The sequence below is a fragment of the Rhipicephalus sanguineus genome, chromosome 3 (genome assembly GCF_013339695.2).
Source record: "Rhipicephalus sanguineus isolate Rsan-2018 chromosome 3, BIME_Rsan_1.4, whole genome shotgun sequence".
Taxonomy (NCBI): domain Eukaryota; kingdom Metazoa; phylum Arthropoda; class Arachnida; order Ixodida; family Ixodidae; genus Rhipicephalus; species Rhipicephalus sanguineus.
The window spans coordinates 105,257,459-105,277,413 of record NC_051178.1 but is presented as its reverse complement, the minus strand read 5'-3'; the positions used below and the strand labels follow the sequence as shown (position 1 = coordinate 105,277,413).

The 19,955-nt window shown below is 46.5% G+C and overlaps 1 protein-coding gene and 1 non-coding gene across 2 annotated transcripts in view; both read right to left on the bottom strand.

The window, feature by feature from the left end:
• LOC119386895 (BRCA2-interacting transcriptional repressor EMSY-like) overlaps positions 1-19,955 on the bottom strand; it is an 85,610-nt gene that overhangs the window by 57,554 nt on the left and 8,101 nt on the right. Inside the window, 5 exon segments of the mRNA XM_049413299.1 lie at positions 4,891-5,303; positions 6,021-6,206; positions 8,838-9,046; positions 10,224-10,298; positions 15,853-15,952. Coding sequence (XP_049269256.1) covers positions 4,891-5,303; positions 6,021-6,206; positions 8,838-9,046; positions 10,224-10,298; positions 15,853-15,952 — 983 coding nt within the window.
• Positions 1,473-1,544, bottom strand: Trnat-cgu (transfer RNA threonine (anticodon CGU)). Its single transcript has one exon. It is a non-coding gene; the product is annotated as a tRNA-Thr (tRNA).

Genomic DNA, 19,955 nt, shown 5'->3' with positions numbered 1-19,955 from the left:
GGAGCAACTTTAGAACCAATACATATACCTGATTTCTGCACATAAACGCCTTCCTTCCAACCTACCAGCGTCGACTTTAAATACATGGAAAGGATTTCTAGAAATTCCCCGGTAGAAACACCACATTTATCGGTGAAAACAGTCTGGTGCCCTTGTTCGTTAATGCATTCATTAACACATTTTAACAAGTCCTCATGCGGCAAAGAATAATACAGGTCTTCAATATCCATACTAAAAGCCTTACAACAGCCGGGGTTCTCCTCTGAGAGGAATTGAACTAGCGCCTGAGAATTACGCATACGAAAAAGGTCTGAAAAACTCAAAGAGGTTAAACAGTTCTGCAAATAACTAGATACAGCGACTTGCCAGGTGCCTTGCTCTGAAACGATTGCTCGAAACGGAATCTCATTCTTATGTGTCTTGGCTGAAAAAAACAATTCTAAAGTAAGTGATTTAGCCTTCTTGACATTACAAGCTATTCTCTCAAGATTACGTCTTAACAAAAGGTCGACAGCACGTTGCCTCACTACCGATGGCTTAAGTTTTACAGTCCTAAAATTCTTTTCTATGGCTGTTAATGCTTTTTCTGAGAACAAACTGTCCGGCATAATTACAAAATACCCTTCCTTATCTGAAATTACTGGCCTGAGTTTCTTCTCGACACAGTAATTAACCAAAGGCCGGATAGGATCAGAACACTTGAGATGCATATTAGAACCCTTGATGCTAGCAACACAGTCTGAAATGCCGTGGGAACGCTCTTCTTCAGGAACAAGTCTAGTGATTGTACGTGGCAAACTTAAAACGTCTATTGGTTTCAGGTTCGGCTTAAAACAGTATTTAGGACCTAAGGCTAGGGTTTTGCAGTGACTATCATCTAAGGCAGCTCCTCCAAGGATTAGCAAGTTATTTTGCGGTGAAACAGTAGAAATAATCTTCCTCTTACATGGTTGAAGTTCTTTCTTTTCAGCCGTTGTGCGTCTCTTCAGTTGTTAGTCGGCGTTTGTGGTGTCCTGACTTCTTTCTTGAGTCCGTGTTTGCACGCCCTGTCTTTTTAGAATGAAGGACGTTGACTGTCTCTTGACAAAGTTCGACTGTAACGGAGCTTAAAAGGCAGCTTTGCCGCAGTACCGGGGTGTGATGAGGTGAAGCATATTGAAAATCTAGGGACCACTTCCAACCGGACGTTGACTGTCTCTTGGCAAAGTTCGACCGTAACGGAGTGTGAAAGGCAGCTTTGCTGCAATACGAGAGTGGAATGAGGCGAAGCATATTAAAAATCTGAAGGGGTCACTTTCAATGGGACATGGACTGTATTTGTTTTTGGGAAGTACGAATAGTTCAAATAGTAAAATTCCAGTGCGAATCGAATTGAATAGCAAACACTATTTGAAAAATATTCGAAATTTCGAATATTCGCACACCCCTAGTAATTAGAATGTGAAGAAAGTAAAGTGGACGAAAAGATAACTTGCCGCCGGCAGGGACCGAACCTGCGACCTTCGAATAACGAGTCCGATGCTCTACCACTGAGCTACGGCGACGGTCATCCTCTCGTCCACTTCATGGGGTATATATGTGGATTTAAACCTAGGAGTGTTAGTCAGCGCCGATCGCAGCCATGGCGGCGAGTGTGGAACACTTTTTCTGCCTGTTGGCGTCACGTGATCTTTTTTCTGAGCGGGCAGCTGACCAATAATCCTTCGCATAATACCTGAAGGCATCAAGTCTGCCAGAACGAGACCCTCGCTATGAATGAAGGAAAGAAGGTGACTTTTAAGGGCCCGTTTTTGTTTGTTAGACACAATATCAATGAGAACTAACAGACAGTAATGCCAAGGAAAGTATAGGAGGTGTTATTTGTAGTAATTAGAATATAAATGTAAAGAAAGTAAAGTGGACGAAAAGATAACTTGCCGCGGGCAAGGACCGAACCTGTGACCTTCGAATACGCATCCGATGCTCTACCACTGAGCTACGGTGGCGGTCATCCTCCCGTCCACTTTATGGGGTATATACACGTGGATTTAAACCTAGGAGTGTTAGTCAGCGCCGATTAATATTGGGGTTCTGATGTGTATTTCTATACAAACTAAAGATTCCAAAAGAGTATTTTGATTTTTTGCAATGGGTCAACAAATTTACCGTATTTTGTCGCATATAACCCACCCCTGCATATAACCCTCACCCCCACTTTGTAAGCACATTTTTCTGTTTTTTGGTGTGGGTTACAGTCAACTGCCGATTTTTCAGACGCCCGATTTTCCAGACATGCTCGAAAATTCAGACGCTTTCGCGGCACCGTCACCAGCCCCATAGACGTCCATGTATAAGAACGTCCGAAATTTCGGACGTTGAAGCTCTTCGGCGTCCGATTTTTCGGACTTTCTGCCCAAATTGCAGGTCCGAAAGGCATTAATTGAAGCCCCCACCTCTGCCACGTCTATCATCTCGTAGGTTCGAATCAGCGCTTTCGCGAGTCGATCTGTTTGCGACAGTAGCAAAGTCCAAAAGTCAGCTTTACCGCACTGCCGAAGTGTTATGGGGTGAAGCAGACCAGAAATTCCATGGGGCCGCTATCATGGCGCCGTGCGGCGATGTCCTACGGATAAGCAGCGGAAACGGACGGAGGCGTGATGGTGGCAAATGGCAAACACGCCAGTACGGCTTAATCGCTGACAACCCTTATGATAAGCATCTTCCGTTAACTGCTCGGTAGTGCATGTGGCCTAGCGCGGTTGCATGCGTACTGCACGCATTTAATAGGCGAGAACCTAAACGCGCCGCGCCGCCATTCATGCTGCGTCTTTGTGCGAGACCGCTAAGTGCGCTGCGCAGACGTGTTGCCTTCACGAATGAAACCAGCTCGCCATTGCCGCGCCCGTGTGCGGTCAGGAACGGAGTGGGCACCACGAACCCTTTCATGACAAATGCGACGTAAGCATATTTGGCGATATTGTTACGGGGATGAAGTGAAGGAAGACGAAGTGCTGGACAGCCCGACTGGCGCGCGAGTGTGCTGGTCAGCCAGCTTGACTCGTCTACCAATTCTTCTTTGTAAATATACATTGTATATACCAAAACAACCCCGTATCATATTGGCGTCGTCGGCGATCCCCTTCAGCACATGCCCGACCTTCTCACCTTCCGCCATGTCATTGTCGGCCTTTCGGCAGAGAGCCAGCACGTCCTGAATATAGGAGAGGTATGATTCCGTGGAAGATTGGGCACGGCAGGCCAATTCCTTTTTGGCGGCGATCTTACGGCCGGCGGGTTTGCCAAAGACCTCTCGCAACTTTTCTTTGCATCGGTCCCAGCTAGTAAGTTCTTCGTTGTTTTCGAACCACACCTTTGCGGTGCCTCTCAAGTAAAACAACACATTGGCCAGCTGAAGTGTGGGGTCCCATCTGTTCGGTACACTCACGCGTTCAAACATGGCCAACCAGTCTTCAACGTCGACGCCATCGGTCCCACAGAACGTACCGGGATCCTTAGGTGGTACGAAAACAAGTGGTGGGGACGGCGACGTTGATGGAGACAGCGACGTTGATGCAGAAGCCTCAGCGTTAGCCATGGTTGGGAGGGCGATGCGACGTCCGCTGCGGAGCTCCGTTGCCTGCTGCAGTACCCCGCACCTCCACCAATATGATACGGGGTTGTTTTGGTATATACAATGTATATTTACAAAGAAGAATTGGTAGACGAGTCAAGCTGGCTGACCAGCACACTCGCGCGCCAGTCGGGCTGTCCAGCACTTCGTCTTCCTTCACTTCATCCCCGTAACAATATACTGCACACAACTTGAAACGATCGGCTTTAGACGGCAGCAAATGCTGCGTATCGGCGATTCGGCGACGTGTGTGCGCATCGTTTACGTGTGCACACGCATCGGGGAAAGCCGGGCAAGTCGTCCGCTCTTCCGCCACAGTCTTTGTGTTCCGCGTCATAGTTTCTAAACGCTCCATGCGAGTAAGCCGTAATCTATTCCGTGCTTTGCTGGTATCAGCGGCGCTCATTGCGAGACGCAAATTTGCAAGTGGCGGTTTGCACGTAGTTAAGCGAGGTTCGCGGCAGGTACCGAATGTATTTTCGAGAGCCTGGGCGCTCACCAAAATGTCTGATAAGTGTACTAGGAAGCATTAAAGCTTTTTCGGGCGTGTCCATCGCGATTTGACTACTTGAATGGAATAAAAAAGCATGAATTCGTTTTTTCGGACTGCCCGATTTTTCGGACGATTTCGCGGTCCCTAGGGAGTCCGAAAAATCGGACGTTGACTGTATATGCGAGAAAATATGATAGGTACACATGGCTCCTCCTCACAGTTCCACAGTCTCTTGCACACCGTTTTCTTTCCATTCCGCTGGTTCCATACACAGGTTTTCTATGCTGTAAGCAGGAGTTATTGTTTTACATGAAATGGAACTGCATAGTTGGGATGTATTCATGCTTGTAGTGCGCTGCCGGTGGACACGGACCAAGAAACAAGGAAAAACAAGGAAAAACAACACAAGATCATGTTGTGTTGTTTTTCCTTGTTTCTTGGTCCGTGTCCACCGGCAGCGCACTACAAGCATGAATGGAACTGCATACCATGACCATAGCTTACATATATGCCATTTCCAAAGTAAGCTGCGGGATGGCTGATTCAGAAAAGCTAGGTTAGTTTTGACGCCCCATCAGCACAATAAGATAAAGCAATTTTTCAAGCTAGCTCTAACTCTCAGACATTACACAAATGAGGAGGCTTCCTCCACCCTTTCCTGTGACACTGCAGACACAGACTTGCCCGAAGCACGCAACAAATGCTGCAACAATCGAGAGCGACCAGCAAAGCTATGAAACAACAAAAGGTACACCAGCTTCCAAGTAAAGTAACTTGTGTGGCCAACCTTCTGAGAGCATGCCGGCACATTGGTCGTCCTTTGCGTCGGTGCCACGGGGACCCTGAGCTGAGTGGTGGACGCCGGCGGAAGGTTAACGACCTTCGTCATCACGCCAGGCGAGACGGCAGTGCCAGGAAGTGACGTTGGAACCACCACCTTCGTCACGACAGGGCCGTTGGTGGTAACCCGTGCGAGCGGGGCGGCGGTGGGAGCGGGCGAAGAGGTAGCCAAGGAAGGGGTAGACACAGATGCAGCAGCCATGACGTTTGTGACGGGAGTAGTGGTAGGAGCGGATGTAGGCATGACCACCGAAGCAGTTGCATTGCTGGCTGCTGGTGCTGGCAGGGAGTCCAAGCTCAGGGAGCGCTTCCTCTTGCGCAAGACGTTGTCTTCATCTGCTTGAGAAACATCAGGGACAGCTGCAAAAAAAATAATAACAAAAAAGAAAACGAAAGTACAGTTAGAACACTATTACGTCAATACCATTCAATTAGGACCAAGCAAAATGCTCACACAGAGCTTATTGGTATAGCAGGAGCTTTACCAAAAGTATGGCCCTTGTCAACATTCCAGACCAAAGCTCAACAGCCTCCATACGATTCAATGTTTGATTGGTTACTTTGCTAGTTTGCTTTTGTTGCAAGGCACATTTAAGATGGTCAATGTCATAGATGACGAGGTTGAGGTCCATTTCAAGAAGAATTACTTTATTTCAAATTACCCAATTCTTGGCCAATCTACCGGAGTGGGTGTGAGCCAACAGTTCAAACGTTTTAGATCTACACTGGCAAGTTATACTAATACGAGCTGCATAAACCCAGCAACAACATACGACTTCCCAAGCACTGTTCGAAAAAAAAAAAAAAGTATATTAATGTGCTCTTGTGATGAAAAAATAAACAGAGAGTGTAGTTACATCTAATAAAAACAGGCACCCTCAATACATTCCCTTTCTTTCGTTGATCCCATCACAGAAAGCGTGTGGACGAGGCCGAATAAGACATTGCACTTTAAAAATAATAAGCGCTACGCGAGTGAATTTTCCTGTACAAAATAACAAGCGACTTCAGGAGCTGCAAATGTCGGAAAAGGCCATATGGTGTTGCCAAGGGCCCCAAAGAACACAGTACACTCACTAGGCAGAGGCTCTGTCTTTGCAACAGCTGGGCTTGGCACCTTCGGCACTGGGCCAGTGGTGGCCGGTGGCGTCCACGCTGCACTCGGAGGCACCACTGCAGCAGCCTGCAATGGCCGTGGTGACGTCGTCGGACCGTTGATCCCCGAACATGATGGCGTGGCTGCGCTGGGGCCGTTTCCAGTGACTGTGACACGAAATAATACGAGGCACAAAACTGTTTCGAAAAATTCCTTGCTTGCACTCATCCACATTTCAACAATCCGGAGTCTCCTGTGTGCTCTGTGCTGCTCATGCCTCAGAATGCCTCTCTTGTTTGACATTGCAGTGGTATGTACTGTAGTGTTGGCCTTAATACAAAATACAGGCAATTTGTCAATGTTTTCTTAACCCAAACATTGAGAATTTTCAGCATTCATGTACCTGAGTTTTGGCTCACTATATATGCAGGAAAGTAAAAGAGGTGAACGAAGCCAGTTCTGGAACGCCGTATTAGAGCTGTACCCGTCCATGGGGGAGCTCAAGTGTTTCACAGATGTAACGGTATGTACATACACTGAAGCAGTTACTACAGAAAAATACAACCTACAATCTGTTACACATTCCTGTGAAACTTAGAAAGAGGTTTTGCCTCAACTTGCACCCAGATTTGTATTTTTCTATCATAAAAAGTTGTATAGATGTAGTGTATTGTTGATCAAAACAATCAATGCAAAGAAGTCAGTGGAAGATTGAGGTTTGTACAAGATCATCAGTGGCCAACAGCGAAGGCCACTCTGTCAGTTTCGCAGAAATCATTCTGCACGGCAGTTTTTGCTCAGAGAAATCTATCCCAGAGTGCGTAAATACGGTACACTTGAACCTTGCTACGACAAACGCCGCTTCAAGAAAATTTTCGTTTCAACGAAGTATTTCTTAGTTACCATCAGCTTGCCATAGAAGTACCTTCATCAAAGTTTTCGCCACAACGAACCATTTTTTGGGCTTGTTTTCGCTTCAACGAAACTTTTGCTCAGTGGAGCTTGGCTTGAAAATTTGTTTTAAGATAAAGTAAGCATATCGCCAACCGTGTAGCTTTTCGTACATTCACAATTCTTTGTTTCACCGAAAATGTGCACCCATTGCACATTTTGCGCACTCGCAGGAGAGCGCCACTGTTTGGTGGTGATGACGAATGTGGCTGGCCGGCCACCTTGCGACAAGGTGCAGGGCCACTTTGCCAAGCCGGAGCCACAGCCAATCCGTATCCATTCTAGATCACGTGATCGCAGCCTCCACCAAAGCGCCTGTAAAAGCGCTGAAGCCTGTCATTTGCACTTGTGTGCTACGGCGGCCTGGGCAGCACCTTTGGGATACCATAAACGTGCAGATGGACATGAGCATGGATGTTAAAGTAAGCATATCGCCGTGTAGCTTTTCGTACATTCACAATTCTTTGTTTCACCGAAAATGTGCACCCATTGCACATTTTGCGCAGTCGCAGTAGAGCGCCACTGTTTGGTGGTGATGACGAATGTGACTGGCCGGCCACTTTGCGACAAGGTGCAGGGCCGCTTTGCCAAGCCGGAGCCACAGCCAATCCGTATCCATTCTAGATCACGTGATCGCAGCCTCCACCAAAGCGCCTGTAAAAGCGCTGAAGCCTGTCATTTGCACTTGTGTGCTACGGCGGCCTGGGCAGCACCTTTGGGATACCATAAACGTGCGGATGGACATGAGCATGGATGAATACATCAGCGTTGACGCGCCACACCGAAATTTCCACTTGAACAAAATTTTTTGCATGTCCCGTCAGTCTTGTTGTAGCGAGGTTCGACTGCATTTACGTGACTGTAGGTCGAGCCATTTTATTTATATTTGAAATCCGAAGATGGGGGCTCAACTTACAATTGAAACCGAAACTAGTTTTGGTTGTAAAGTCGACTTACAACCGAAACTGAAACAAACAAGAAATCAGGCACGCTGTGGCATGGTTACGACATTATGTTTACGTTTCAGCTCTACCTGTAATATCTACCGTATTTTCTCGTGCATAACCCGCACCCTCAGCAACGATTGTCGGAAATTTTTTTTTAAATGATCCCCGCGTATTGCCGCGAAGCTAGCTTTCCTACATAGCTTTGAAGCACTGCCGTGAAGCCACCTTTGCACACACACACACACCGGAATTTGAGCGGCATCGTAAGCGAATTTCCTTTATGAAATGAGCACGCGCTCTTCTTTTATTTTCTTTCTTTTTCTTTTTTTTTTGCCGTGCGATTTTAGGGGGGTCGACCTACATTCAAGTCGACTTACAGTCGTGTAAATACGGTCCTTTGCTCATATTTCTTTGCACTGGGTTCGATGTGCGATTACGTTATTCTGCATGCTCTCTTAAGCTGTATTCTCACGATGATCGCGGACGGATCAGTCACGTGACATGTGACGTGATTCGGATCCCTCTGCAGCCAGCATTCACACGACAAGGGAGAATTCACGCTACAAGCGAGGATTTCGGCATTGCTCCCCGCGGATCCCAACTGTGATTTGGGCCTCCGTCGTTTCACGAATGGCTCTGCGCGGACCGAAGCGGGAACGCGGGAACGGCTGACGTATGGTGGCGTAGTACGCAATCCGCAGGCTCAAAACGCGATTTCGTCCGTCGTGTGAATACAGCTTTAGTGGGTACCTGTGCTGATAGGTATGCCAAGGCACACAATGACTGGCCCGCACCAGAAGGTGTTTGAGAACACGCGTAACAAATTAGAAACATAATCAGCATCAAAAAGCAGCCCATATTTTCAGGCCCTCCCTGCTCCAACCAATGGCCGCCACTCACTGTGAAGCAGCTCCTTTTCAAGGGCGGCTGTGACACTGGAAGCAGTGGGAGAGGCAGTGCCACTCTTGGCGGCCTGAGCATTTGCAACGCTGTTAGCCACGTTATTGGCCAGTGCACTGAAGGCCGTCTGCGGTACTAGCCGTGGCATCAGCGGCACCAGGCGTCTTCCTTCGATGGCCCAATTGGACGACGTGTTGGGGCCCACGATGCTGCACGAAATCAGGGGACATCAAGCATTCACTCGTCTTTCCCTGCAGAGCTGGTTTGCCTAACAGATTTTGTTTTATCACGGTAGCAGAAAGCACTTTTCTAAGTTTAATCATCGATTGACCTCACAATCAGAGTTTATTGCCTCCCCAATCAACTGCCACAAAAATCTTTAGAATCCATCAAGTATAAGCGAAGTTACAGGGATTTGTCACACACTCCAAGCACTTTCTCTCTCCTGTCGTCCCTGTGACTGTGCTGAAAGCTACAGGGGGGGGGGGGGGGTTACATATGTATGTCATGACCTCGAGCGCTTTCATTTCTTTCTTTTTTTTCTTTGAACACGCGGCTCTTTCAGTGTGATCATGAGCTCTTCTCCGGTGTAATTCTAGTACTACAGAGAGCAGCGTGAGCATGTCGTGGCACCCTGCGGCAGCTTGTGATGCTCAAATCAGCCAATGGCCGTGTCCACGTGCTTATGACGCAGCAAAAATTGAGCTTATGGCAACATTTGCCAAGAGAAGAGTGAGCGATTTCTGGCTGTCTTTTTAACATTCTAAATTCCATGCCACGTGCTGCGCTATAGTGTTTTGGTTCAGATGTTTGCAGGAGCCTCGACTGCCAATCAACAGCATTTTCTAACCATGTTCAAAAAGTGTTGCAGGGCCCCAGTTAAGCATGAAGGTATGCATTAAATATAGCAGGCAATATCCATGAAAAGTATACAAGATGTAAATTCCCAGGTCTTTAAGCATCAATGCTATAAATGTCACAATTTAGTCACTGACAGCTCCATTACCCTCATACATGTTTCACGGCTGCACTGGCCTGGACATTCAAGTTACCATATTTGAATGATGCTCATTAGTAATGATACTGGTAGCATCTTTTAATATTTGTGGGGAATCAGTGGAACTGTAATTTTTGAAGGGACAGCTCTTTTATGTAAAGAAGGTGTTTTTGGCCCTTTAGAATGCAGAGATATGAAAAAAACATCATTGTCGTGCTGTCTTCAAGTTAACGGGTGCACACAGCCACGAAAGGTACAGGCATCAGTCATTAGAACGCACATGCCACATTGCATGTTCAAGCAAAGCGGAACTTGGTACCTCATAATAAATAAGATTTCAAGATAGGGAAAAGAATATAATTGAGGAAAGAAAGAAAGGAAATGCTTACCGCTCTGCGATGGTGTTCAGCCGTTCATCATTCACAGCCCTCCGTATCTCCGCACGATGTCGTTCTAAGGATATGCTGTGGATATTAAGCAAAATGCAGATGCGTTGATGGTGGCCCAATCATCAAGCTTACAAATACTATATAGATCTACTGTACAAGACAAGCTCTGAATTAGCAGTTAAGAATGCCCACGATGCTTAAATGCTTTGTAACTACAGTACTATGATATCTAGAAGATATGCTCATGGCCATACAATACATACAGATGTTGAGCTTAGAGTTGATTAATAATAATTTCTGGGGTTTTACATGCCAAAAACATGATACGATTATGAGGCACAACACAGTGGAGGGCTCCAGAAACTTTGACCACCTGGGGTTCTTTAAAGGGCCAGTAAACAACCACACGGTCCAAAATTTGTGATTTTTGTAAGCGAGTGGACAAAACCACATCACCGCAGGGCCAAGGCGTCATTTCGTAGTGCAGAGTACCAATTGACAAAGTCGGTGCTATGTGAAGTACAGTAGAACCCCGTTGACACGTTTTTGAAGGGACCGTAGGAAATAAACGTAAGAGACGGGAAACGTAAGAGCCGAAAAACAGGAAAAACGGCAAAATATTTAGTGGTACAGAATTTTATTTCAATTCTTACGAGCAGCACGAAAATTGGCGCGCTCAGCCGCGATCTAGTCGATGGATAGAAACGCGGAGCTTAGGACGGCCTCATCCACAGAAATGTAATCAACGTATGTGATTTTTTTAACACCAACAGCTGTAGGCATGAAAGAACTAAGCACACGCAATCACGACCGGCGCGGCGAGCCCGACCGCGAACCGCACGCACGACCATGCGAGCTCCAACCGGCTCGAACTCCTCCCGCTCTCCGACAAATAACGATGATGATGAGTCTACGCCGACGCGATGGCAGAAGTGAATGCCAATCTCGAAGGCCTTGCTTTCGCAAGCAATTACGTCATACACGCCATGTTTGTGCAATACAAATCTCAAAGGCTCTGCTTTTGTCAATAGTAAATGCCAATCTCGAAGGCCTTGCTTTCGCGGGCAGTTACGTCATAGACGCCATCTTTGCAATTTGAATCTCGAAGGCCATGCTTTTGTTTGCATCAATTGAAAGATTCTGTTGCTTGCGCCTCTCATGCGGCTAATATTACGGTCAAACGATAATAATAATATCTGGGGTTTAACGACGGTCAAACGAGGCCAAGCTGCGTGAAAATGCACCATGGCGGCTCTCTTTGGTAGTCACTCGGTCGGCTCCGAGCGCACTTCGCGACGTATCATACGGGAACGGTCCGACAGTTACGACGTAACAGCGGGGTTCCCAATACATTGTATCCTATGGGAGCTATGCCGGGACCGGCGGAAAACGACGTAACAGCCGGGAAAACGCAGCAGTGAGGAACGTAACAGCGGGGTTCTACTGTAAAATAGAGCATCTGCCCACTACGATTCTCTATCCTAAGTGGTGCACGATGGCATATATGGTAAAACAAAATAAGGGAAGTTGTGTACATAATGGCCTACGAGATCAAAAACCGCCAGTCCAGCCTGTGCAAAGTGGCACTAAAACAGCAGACAAGCTCAGAGGCCATGTCACACATGACCCTTTCTCTGCTATCCTTTACTTGTGTGTTGTTGGCCTATTTCTGGTATTTGTTTGCAGTAGGAAGCAGAAAGGTACTGTCCAGCATGGTGGTTATACAACTTAAAGATAATAACCTGCTGCACCGGTTAGCACCATCAAATATTTTTTTCTGTTTCTCGTGTATCGGAAGGTGGGAGGGTGAATGACGATAAGAAAGAGAGCAAGGGTACCGTAAAATCCCAAGCAAGCGCCTCCTTCCCCATTACGGGGGATTTGAAATGTGCGCCAATGACCGAAATGTGCAACAATGACCCCTTCCACCATTCTTTTTCCAACCTGTTCTCCGCTACAGAATCCTGCAGCAGCGGTTCCTAGGAACCCAAGTTCCGAGAGTCTTTAGATATGTCCACGATTTCTTGATGTGCACACGATTTCTTAGTACTTTTATGATGTGGTGCCTTGGGGTTGCATTCTCAGTTGTCACAAAGTGTCGGAACATTTGAAGAACATCTCTCCCCCTTGTCATAACACATGAAATTTCACACGAGGATTCCCTCCAGTTCAGTAAAAACAGTACATACATGCATATTCAATAAAGCATTTCATTAGAAGCACAGGGGTGCATTCTTCTTAGAGGCTTTTCTGCCACCATTTTGAATTTTGGTCCGCGACCGAGCAAGGGCCCCCCTCCAAATCTTGTCCGATTATCTTTCACCATAGGGGGGAGGCTTGCTCGGGATTTTACAGTAGGTGCAAATGTTAACATGCTGTGTCCCAACATGAGTTAATATTACATTGTGAATGAATAAGTGCACTGTTCAGAGTTATTACTAGAGGCAGGATTTTTAGGCATGAAAAAGCTCGTTTTAGGCGCCAAAAATAGGCAGGCAAAACAACGTTTTAGGCTTCCAAAATAGTAAACATAGGCACAATAAAATTTCACACAATTGCAAATAATTTCAAACGAAGACGTGCGCGACCTCTATGTACGACAGGAAAACAAAAATGTTATTGCTTAAGATGGCACAAAGGCGCCAGCAGTTGAACATAGCCGTACTTTGTCCCGCACAGTTCGTAGAACACAGTCTGTTCCGTGGTCTGGTCAAGTGTCCACTGTCGATTCAACACACCCCTTCTTGGCATCACTGAGAAGGGCAGAGCAGGAGCACATATAGCCAGATCGCTAAAAGACCAGATGGGAGCGATTCCTCCTATTGCCCGGTCAAATTGCGTAGAGCGAATTTCTCCCCTGGCAGTGAACCACTGCCGTAGCCGGGGGGGCGGGGGGGGGGTTCAACTTCCCCCCCGCCCGAAACTTTTCAGTTTTGCCTGTGTATATATACACGCATACATACAAACGCGAGAACGAACATACGTAAAGTATGGCAGAACCTCCACCTCCCCCCTCCGAAAAAATATGTCACGCTAATGCAGTGAACGCCTTACAAAGTAAATTACAAAAACAAAAGCCTCGTGCACATCACATTTTTCTTTCTTTTTTTGCTCTTCGCTCTCCTTTCCGCTGACGGCTCTCCACTGTCTTGCATTCGCCAACCGCTCACTGCATGTCTCTGCGGCGGTGAATGCTCGCTGGCGTGTGCCACTTCACGGCTGCTAGCGGTGGTTTCCGGGAGTTGGTTGAACTAGAGGACTAGGTTGAACCCCGTAGTTCCAAATAGTCAATGTTGAGCGGTAACATGAATAACGGTCTCAAACTGCTCGCGGGGGCGAAACCTGAGGCTACATAGTGTTAATATAAACGCCAATCTTGAAAATAGGCATTCATAGGCATTTGTAAGCATTTAGGCAGAAATGCCAAAAACAGGCATTTATAGGCACAATAAAAACACTACAAAAGCCCTTCTTCACCTCTAATTCATCCTTATATATCAAAGTGGCGCGATAGGAACGCAAGGAACAAAATAGGCATTTGCCTAAAATCCGGTCTCTAGTTATTACCCACATGTTATGAATATTGCAATACCCAGCGCTTTACGGATTTTGCAAAAGAAAGAGAAAGCATGTGCACCTTGTCTGATACCAGCAAGATGCTGTTAGTCAACAATTATTTTTGAGCATGCTAAAATTTTCGTAAGAAAAATTTCCTGAAAGAGTACCCTGTAAACACTAGCTTGAAAGCTCTAATACAGTGCAGTCCACTTATAACGATATCGAGAAAAACGAAAAATATGATCGTTATAACCGGTGATCGCTATATCTGGACTGCCGTCGAAAAAAAAAAAAAAAAAACGCGGGACGTATCTCTGTAGCTCCGATCCCGAATTTACCACTTGCACTAAAGAATAGATGTTCTAGAAAGCAGGATGTCAAAAACAAAGCTTTATTTGAAGCTCCAACGAGAGTGTCAAGCTTTAGGCGCACCTAAATAGTCTCAACATCTCAACATGGTCTAAAGAGTCTTGAAGTATCCGTGCGCCATTGCATGATGTACGAATGGTGCGTGCCGTTAACCACCGCGGCGGCAAGAGCGCACAACACGCAAGCACCACAAAAACTGCACACGCCGGCTAAAGCTCGGTTCATGTAACGGAACATCACGAAACTTCATATCAAGGCCGGCGACTAGGACGGGCTCCTGTACGGCGGCGGCGGAGCACGGCTGACATAACGACCACTCCGATAAGTCTCAAGAGCGAACAATGACCCGCCAACCACAACGGGAGACTTGCAGCTGTCCGCCAAGCATAGTGTGCCTGCACGGCCAGCCTGGTGCCTGCGCTCGACACTCGCTTCGTGCTACAACGGAACTTTCGAGGAATTCAAACCTAGCATCGCGGCGCGCGCGCGGCCTCCGCGGCCGGCGCGGGGCACACAGCCAACACAGCTTTGTCGGCACGGAGAGGCGGGCCCGGCAGGCTGCCATTGGCTGCTTTAACTTTGAATCTCCATCGACCCTAGCGCCAATTTCGCCTTCAGTTACCGCCCCTTTCAAGCGGCCGCTAAACTAGCAAATTATTCAAGATGGTGTCGGTGACGTAATTCTTTGGGACGCCGGAGCGGCGCGGCGCGCCAACTTGCTTTTCGCCTTTTTTTTTCTTTTCTTCCTCTCCTTTCGGTGCGATTGTGGGCCGCGCGTACAGCCGCGCGCGAGCGGCGAGACGTGAAGCGGCTAGGGCCATCTTGTGGTGCGCTGCGCAAGCTCGCGATGGCGCTCGGCGCGTGGGCTCCGCGGGCGGGCGCGCGGCGCACGCAGCGCGGAAATGGCGGCAGATACGAACTCGCGTAGGTGAACGTTTCGCCCCGTCTCGGCATCGTTCGTTTCAGGGGAACTTGGAAACGCATATGTAACGATTATTATACACTGAAAATGCCGGCCAGACGGCAAATTTCGATCGTTATATCAAATATGCGGCCAATAACATATCGTTATATATGGTTTTTTTCCTCATAGACTTAATGCATAAAATGACACACATAACTCGACCCATCGTTATAACCGATATATCGTTATATGTGGTATCGTTATAAGTGGACTGCACTGTATACAAAAGCTCTAATATGCAACCACCACACCAAATACCATACAGACTCACAAAAGGGCCACAATCTTAACTTGGAAAAACAAAGCTGAAGAGAAAGAAATGATAAAACTAACAACAAATTCCAACAGAGGTATTCCAACTAATTCTTAGCAGCTTTAATGCAACAGGGATCTCTGAAGCCTTGGGTTGCATGGAAGATGACTTAATTTAATCCATGACAGGGCTGGCAAACTAAGCCTAAGCAGCAGGGGCAGCCATAACGAAGATGTTTGTACGATTGTACAGTGTGCATGAATGAATTAATTTAATACAAAAAAGGATAGCATTCACTTTCACAGCAATGCATGGAAGAAGATGGTGGATTACTGCGCATTTCATAGTACTTGTAGCCCGGTCCCGTATGAGGGCCACACATTGTCCAGATAGGAAAACAAAAGAAATGTGTGGCCCTTCCATGAGCTTACGTGGCAACTACTCCAATTTGATCGCTGCTGCTCTGTTCCCGGACGCCATCTTACCAGAGAATATTGCTCAGTTCCTGCAGTGTCTTCTTCTTGTCCTTGGTCAGCTCCCCTTGGGCCCGAAAAGCTGACACCACAGCAGCATACGCCTCCAATTCTGGTTCAGGGCAAAAAGCACAAATGCACGCATCAGCACGAAGTTTTGGGCACACGAATACCTAACTAGGCTTAACATCATCATCACAAGAGAGAGGGTAACCATAAAAAGTGGATGCTGTTGAGTATACATATATATACGTAACGCAAAAAGTAAAAAGTTGCTGCAATCTTTACACAGCTGCAATACCCACCAGTGTTTGCACAGTTATATTATACCCGAAGCAGAAGGCTATATAGAAACTAGAGCTGTGCACGGGCCGTATTTCTGAGCCCGAGCCTGGCCCGGGCCCGCTGACTTTGTCGAAGGCCCGCCCGAGCCCGACGGCAAAGGTCTGCGAGCCCGCCCGGCCCGGCCCGACGTACGAAAACACAGTCCCGGGCCCGGCCCGGCCCGGCCCGGCTTTTTGAAGGTTCGCTGCGAAAACAAAACATCGTTTTCCGGTAATTTGGCATTTTATTGAGCATATCGAATATGATCAAACGACACATGACGAACAGTCTTTATTACACAGATTACAAATTGTCGTGCAAAAACAGCAAGCAGTCCAACGATTCCGGCTTCAACGAAGTGCGGCGCTTTGCGTCAGCTTGCACGAAGGCGATCTACATCGGGTCGCTCGTCGCTGTTGCGTGCATTTTCACTCATTTGGGATTTGGCCTTAAATCTAACGCGAACAGTCGCGTGGCGCCGTCACTAGCTCAGGTGGTGTTACTTCTCTGTTTGTCGGAGTGCAACAGAGGCAGTGCTTTACCTGCTCCCCTTTTGTTTAAAGTAGCGAATGGAAAGAAAAGCGGTAAAGAGCGGTCGCGGAAAAGGCGCTGTATGCGTGCTGGAAAATAATTCCCGCTCATTATCTATATTTCGGGCTTGAGTCGGGCTTTGCGCCGGGCCCGAGCCCGGCCCGATAAAACTCCAAGTAGCCCGAGCCCGGCCCGGGCCCGAGGTGAAAATACGTCGGCCCGCCCGAGCCCGGCCCGCGGGCCGGGTCGGGCTCGGGCTTTCGGGCTACCCGGAGCCCGTGCACACATCTAATAGAAACATCATGTGTGGGGGTATGCACGGAAAATTAAACCTTTGTGCGACAGCAGGACACATACGTCCTGCTTTTCTTTCAGCTGAAAAACTTCTCTCCCACATCAGCTGTCCCAATCAGCGCAACGCTAAGTGGCTACTATCTCACCTAAGTCTATGTAAGCTAGGGAACACTTATTTTACCACGGTTTCGGAAGGTGGCAGTAGTGTTACAATGTCTCTGAAATTTTCTCCATTTTTTTATGGAAGCTTTTGAATTTTTGTCCCATTCAGATTTTAAAAAAAAACCTGTCATTCAAAATGCCAGATAGTCTTCTCTTTTTCTGGTTTTCTAGAGAGGCAATTTCGGCTGCCAGTCATCATGTGTTTATGCAGATTTGTGCAGTAACTTGATTGATAAATGCATAGAAACGCAGTACTCTGGGAAATTGCCACGCTCTTCACTAAGCCTAATTGTGGACAATGGTACATGGGAATAATTTTTATGATACCATATACCTTTTGAAAAGTGGGCCGATATTCAGGGACAACATCAGTACTCGACCATTTCAAAAGAGGTAGAAGGGACAACAAAACTGACAAAGAATGGTTGATGTGTGTGCTGAACCAAGCCTTACAGGAACAGACCACAGCCCTATGAAGGCTTGTAAGGCGAATGTTCAGGTGCTGTTCCGCTGCTGCAAATTAGATGCGCACAACGTTAATCTGCACAACATCAGAAGCGCTCCTTTGCACCACTTGTTACGGCCGTTTCATCCCAAATATTCGGTGATGTGATCGCATGATCCCATCACAGTGGGACATACGTGTCCCACTTTTTTCCAGCAAAGTACTGGCTTGATTTTGATGAAATTTGTTTTATACTATTTCTTTGTGGTTTTTATGTATATACCACAGCAGGTTTTTATTACATCATGTCAGAAATATAGGCGAACCTACAAAGGATTAAATTGAAAAAATTAAGAACTGAAAGGTCACGATTTCTGCCCTTATACTAAAATATGCACTTGAAGCTCAATGTTGGGGTTACCTCCATAAACATTGTCTTCTAGTTTGCTCCGTCTATACAGCGACCGTTCTCATTAGGAGTTCTTATATCTGCTCAGGCATCGGAAAACACGTGCTCAGCCAAAAGGTCAAAGTGGCAGAACTGGCAAGAGGGCAGTTCTACCAGCTAAAATTCTAAAAGGTCCTAGCACAGTCCTAACATCAGATGCCACTCAAAGCTGTCTATTGATTGGAACTTGGTTGTCTTGACATAACTTACATAAGAGCACAGCCCATAATTTCCTGAACTAAAGAACAGTAGTGAAAGGATTGGAGAAGTATAGAGCACTTTTCAAGTGCTTACTACAGTTGAAAAAAATAAAGATCTGTCAAGACAAGTATATGCTGGACTCATACCCAGAAATTAGGTTTTAACCAAAAGAGTTCAGTGTCACATGACATTACTGGGACATACCCATGCACACACACGTATAACTACACTGATATTAAACAAAAGCGGTGAGCACCCATCGTAAAAGTAGTGCATACTACCTATGCGTAGCAAGCCAAACATTAATCACCTATAATGACTAAACAAACAAATGTTGTTTGTAAATAATTTCTGACCTGCTGGAAGCCTCGCACGTGTAAGTAGGCAAGACTTCACAGAATCACACCACCTTTCAAGTGAAGTGCAAAAACTAAGAGCCAGCAAAATTTTTTCTAAACGCTTGAAACTTTCAGCATATACATATGGATCGGGCGTGTGGGAGGAAAAAAAGAAAAGGAAAAGGCCTCCAGTCTTGCCACCTGCTAGACAGAGACAGACAAAAAGAACTAAACAAAAATAAATGTATTTTTAGCTGGTTCATGCAGTCGCTACTGCATTAATGAACCAGGCTATAACTCCGACACTGTTCGCACGTAGCACCTGTGACCCTCTTTTGCCTACAGGCATGAAAGGCTTTCCACAGGTGGAACTCACAAAGCACAACTGTGTAGTGGTGTCTGTGTGCCCTGAAAATCAAGCCAGTAGAGCAAAGCTAGCACTACCAATGCATCTACATCAAACAGCAAGATGAGAAATAACCAAACCAGTTGCATGAGAAGTCTGCAAAATGTGCTCAGATCCCGACTCAATAAAAGCAGATTTGATTAAATTTGTGATTTGATAATGAAGTGCTTTTGACACCCCAACCTAATGTGGTGAAGGCCTTGAAGCCACGAAGTTAACATGTTGACCAAATTAATACTGTTTTTGAAGTAATTGTGCATAAAACATGGTGACATCAGTTTTCAGGTGGACTGAGGGATGCCACTGACCTGTCGAGAAAGCTGACCACTTCCTTAAATGAGTATGTGTATGGCAAGTACATATGCAGATGGAAACTACACCTTTTTCTTGCTGTCCAGTAAAAATGGCATTGACGTAAGTGTTATTTCTTTGTTACAACATAAATGACATTGAGATAATTAGGTATACAGTTGAAACCCGCGATAACGAAATCCCGAGGGAACGAAATTCTCACCGCAACGAAATATTTGCGGAGCACCGGCGAACGCCCATAGGAGTCAATGCATTTCGTAACTCGCGACTACGAAAGATATTCATACCGCAGTCCCTCAATAACGAAATTTTTTGAAACACGAGTGCGCAAATAATCTACTCTCACAGCATTAACTACATTCGAAAACTGCGAAAAACTGCTGAATGCATTCATGCTACACTTCAATTGTGCAAAACTATCGCTACAGCGCACTTGAGAAGCAGCCGCCATCATTGTTTACAAAAAAAACACATAAAGCTGGCGACAATGATGATGATGATGATGGCTTGCCGAAACACCTGGTCGTTATCGTGTATTACGTAGCCAAATCCACATTCCTCATGGAGTTTCGTTCATTGGCTTGGCTCTGTGCTTGGCTTTGTCGGCTTTGCGCGCACATGGTCGCGTGTGTGGAACCATTTGTGGAGCGTTTG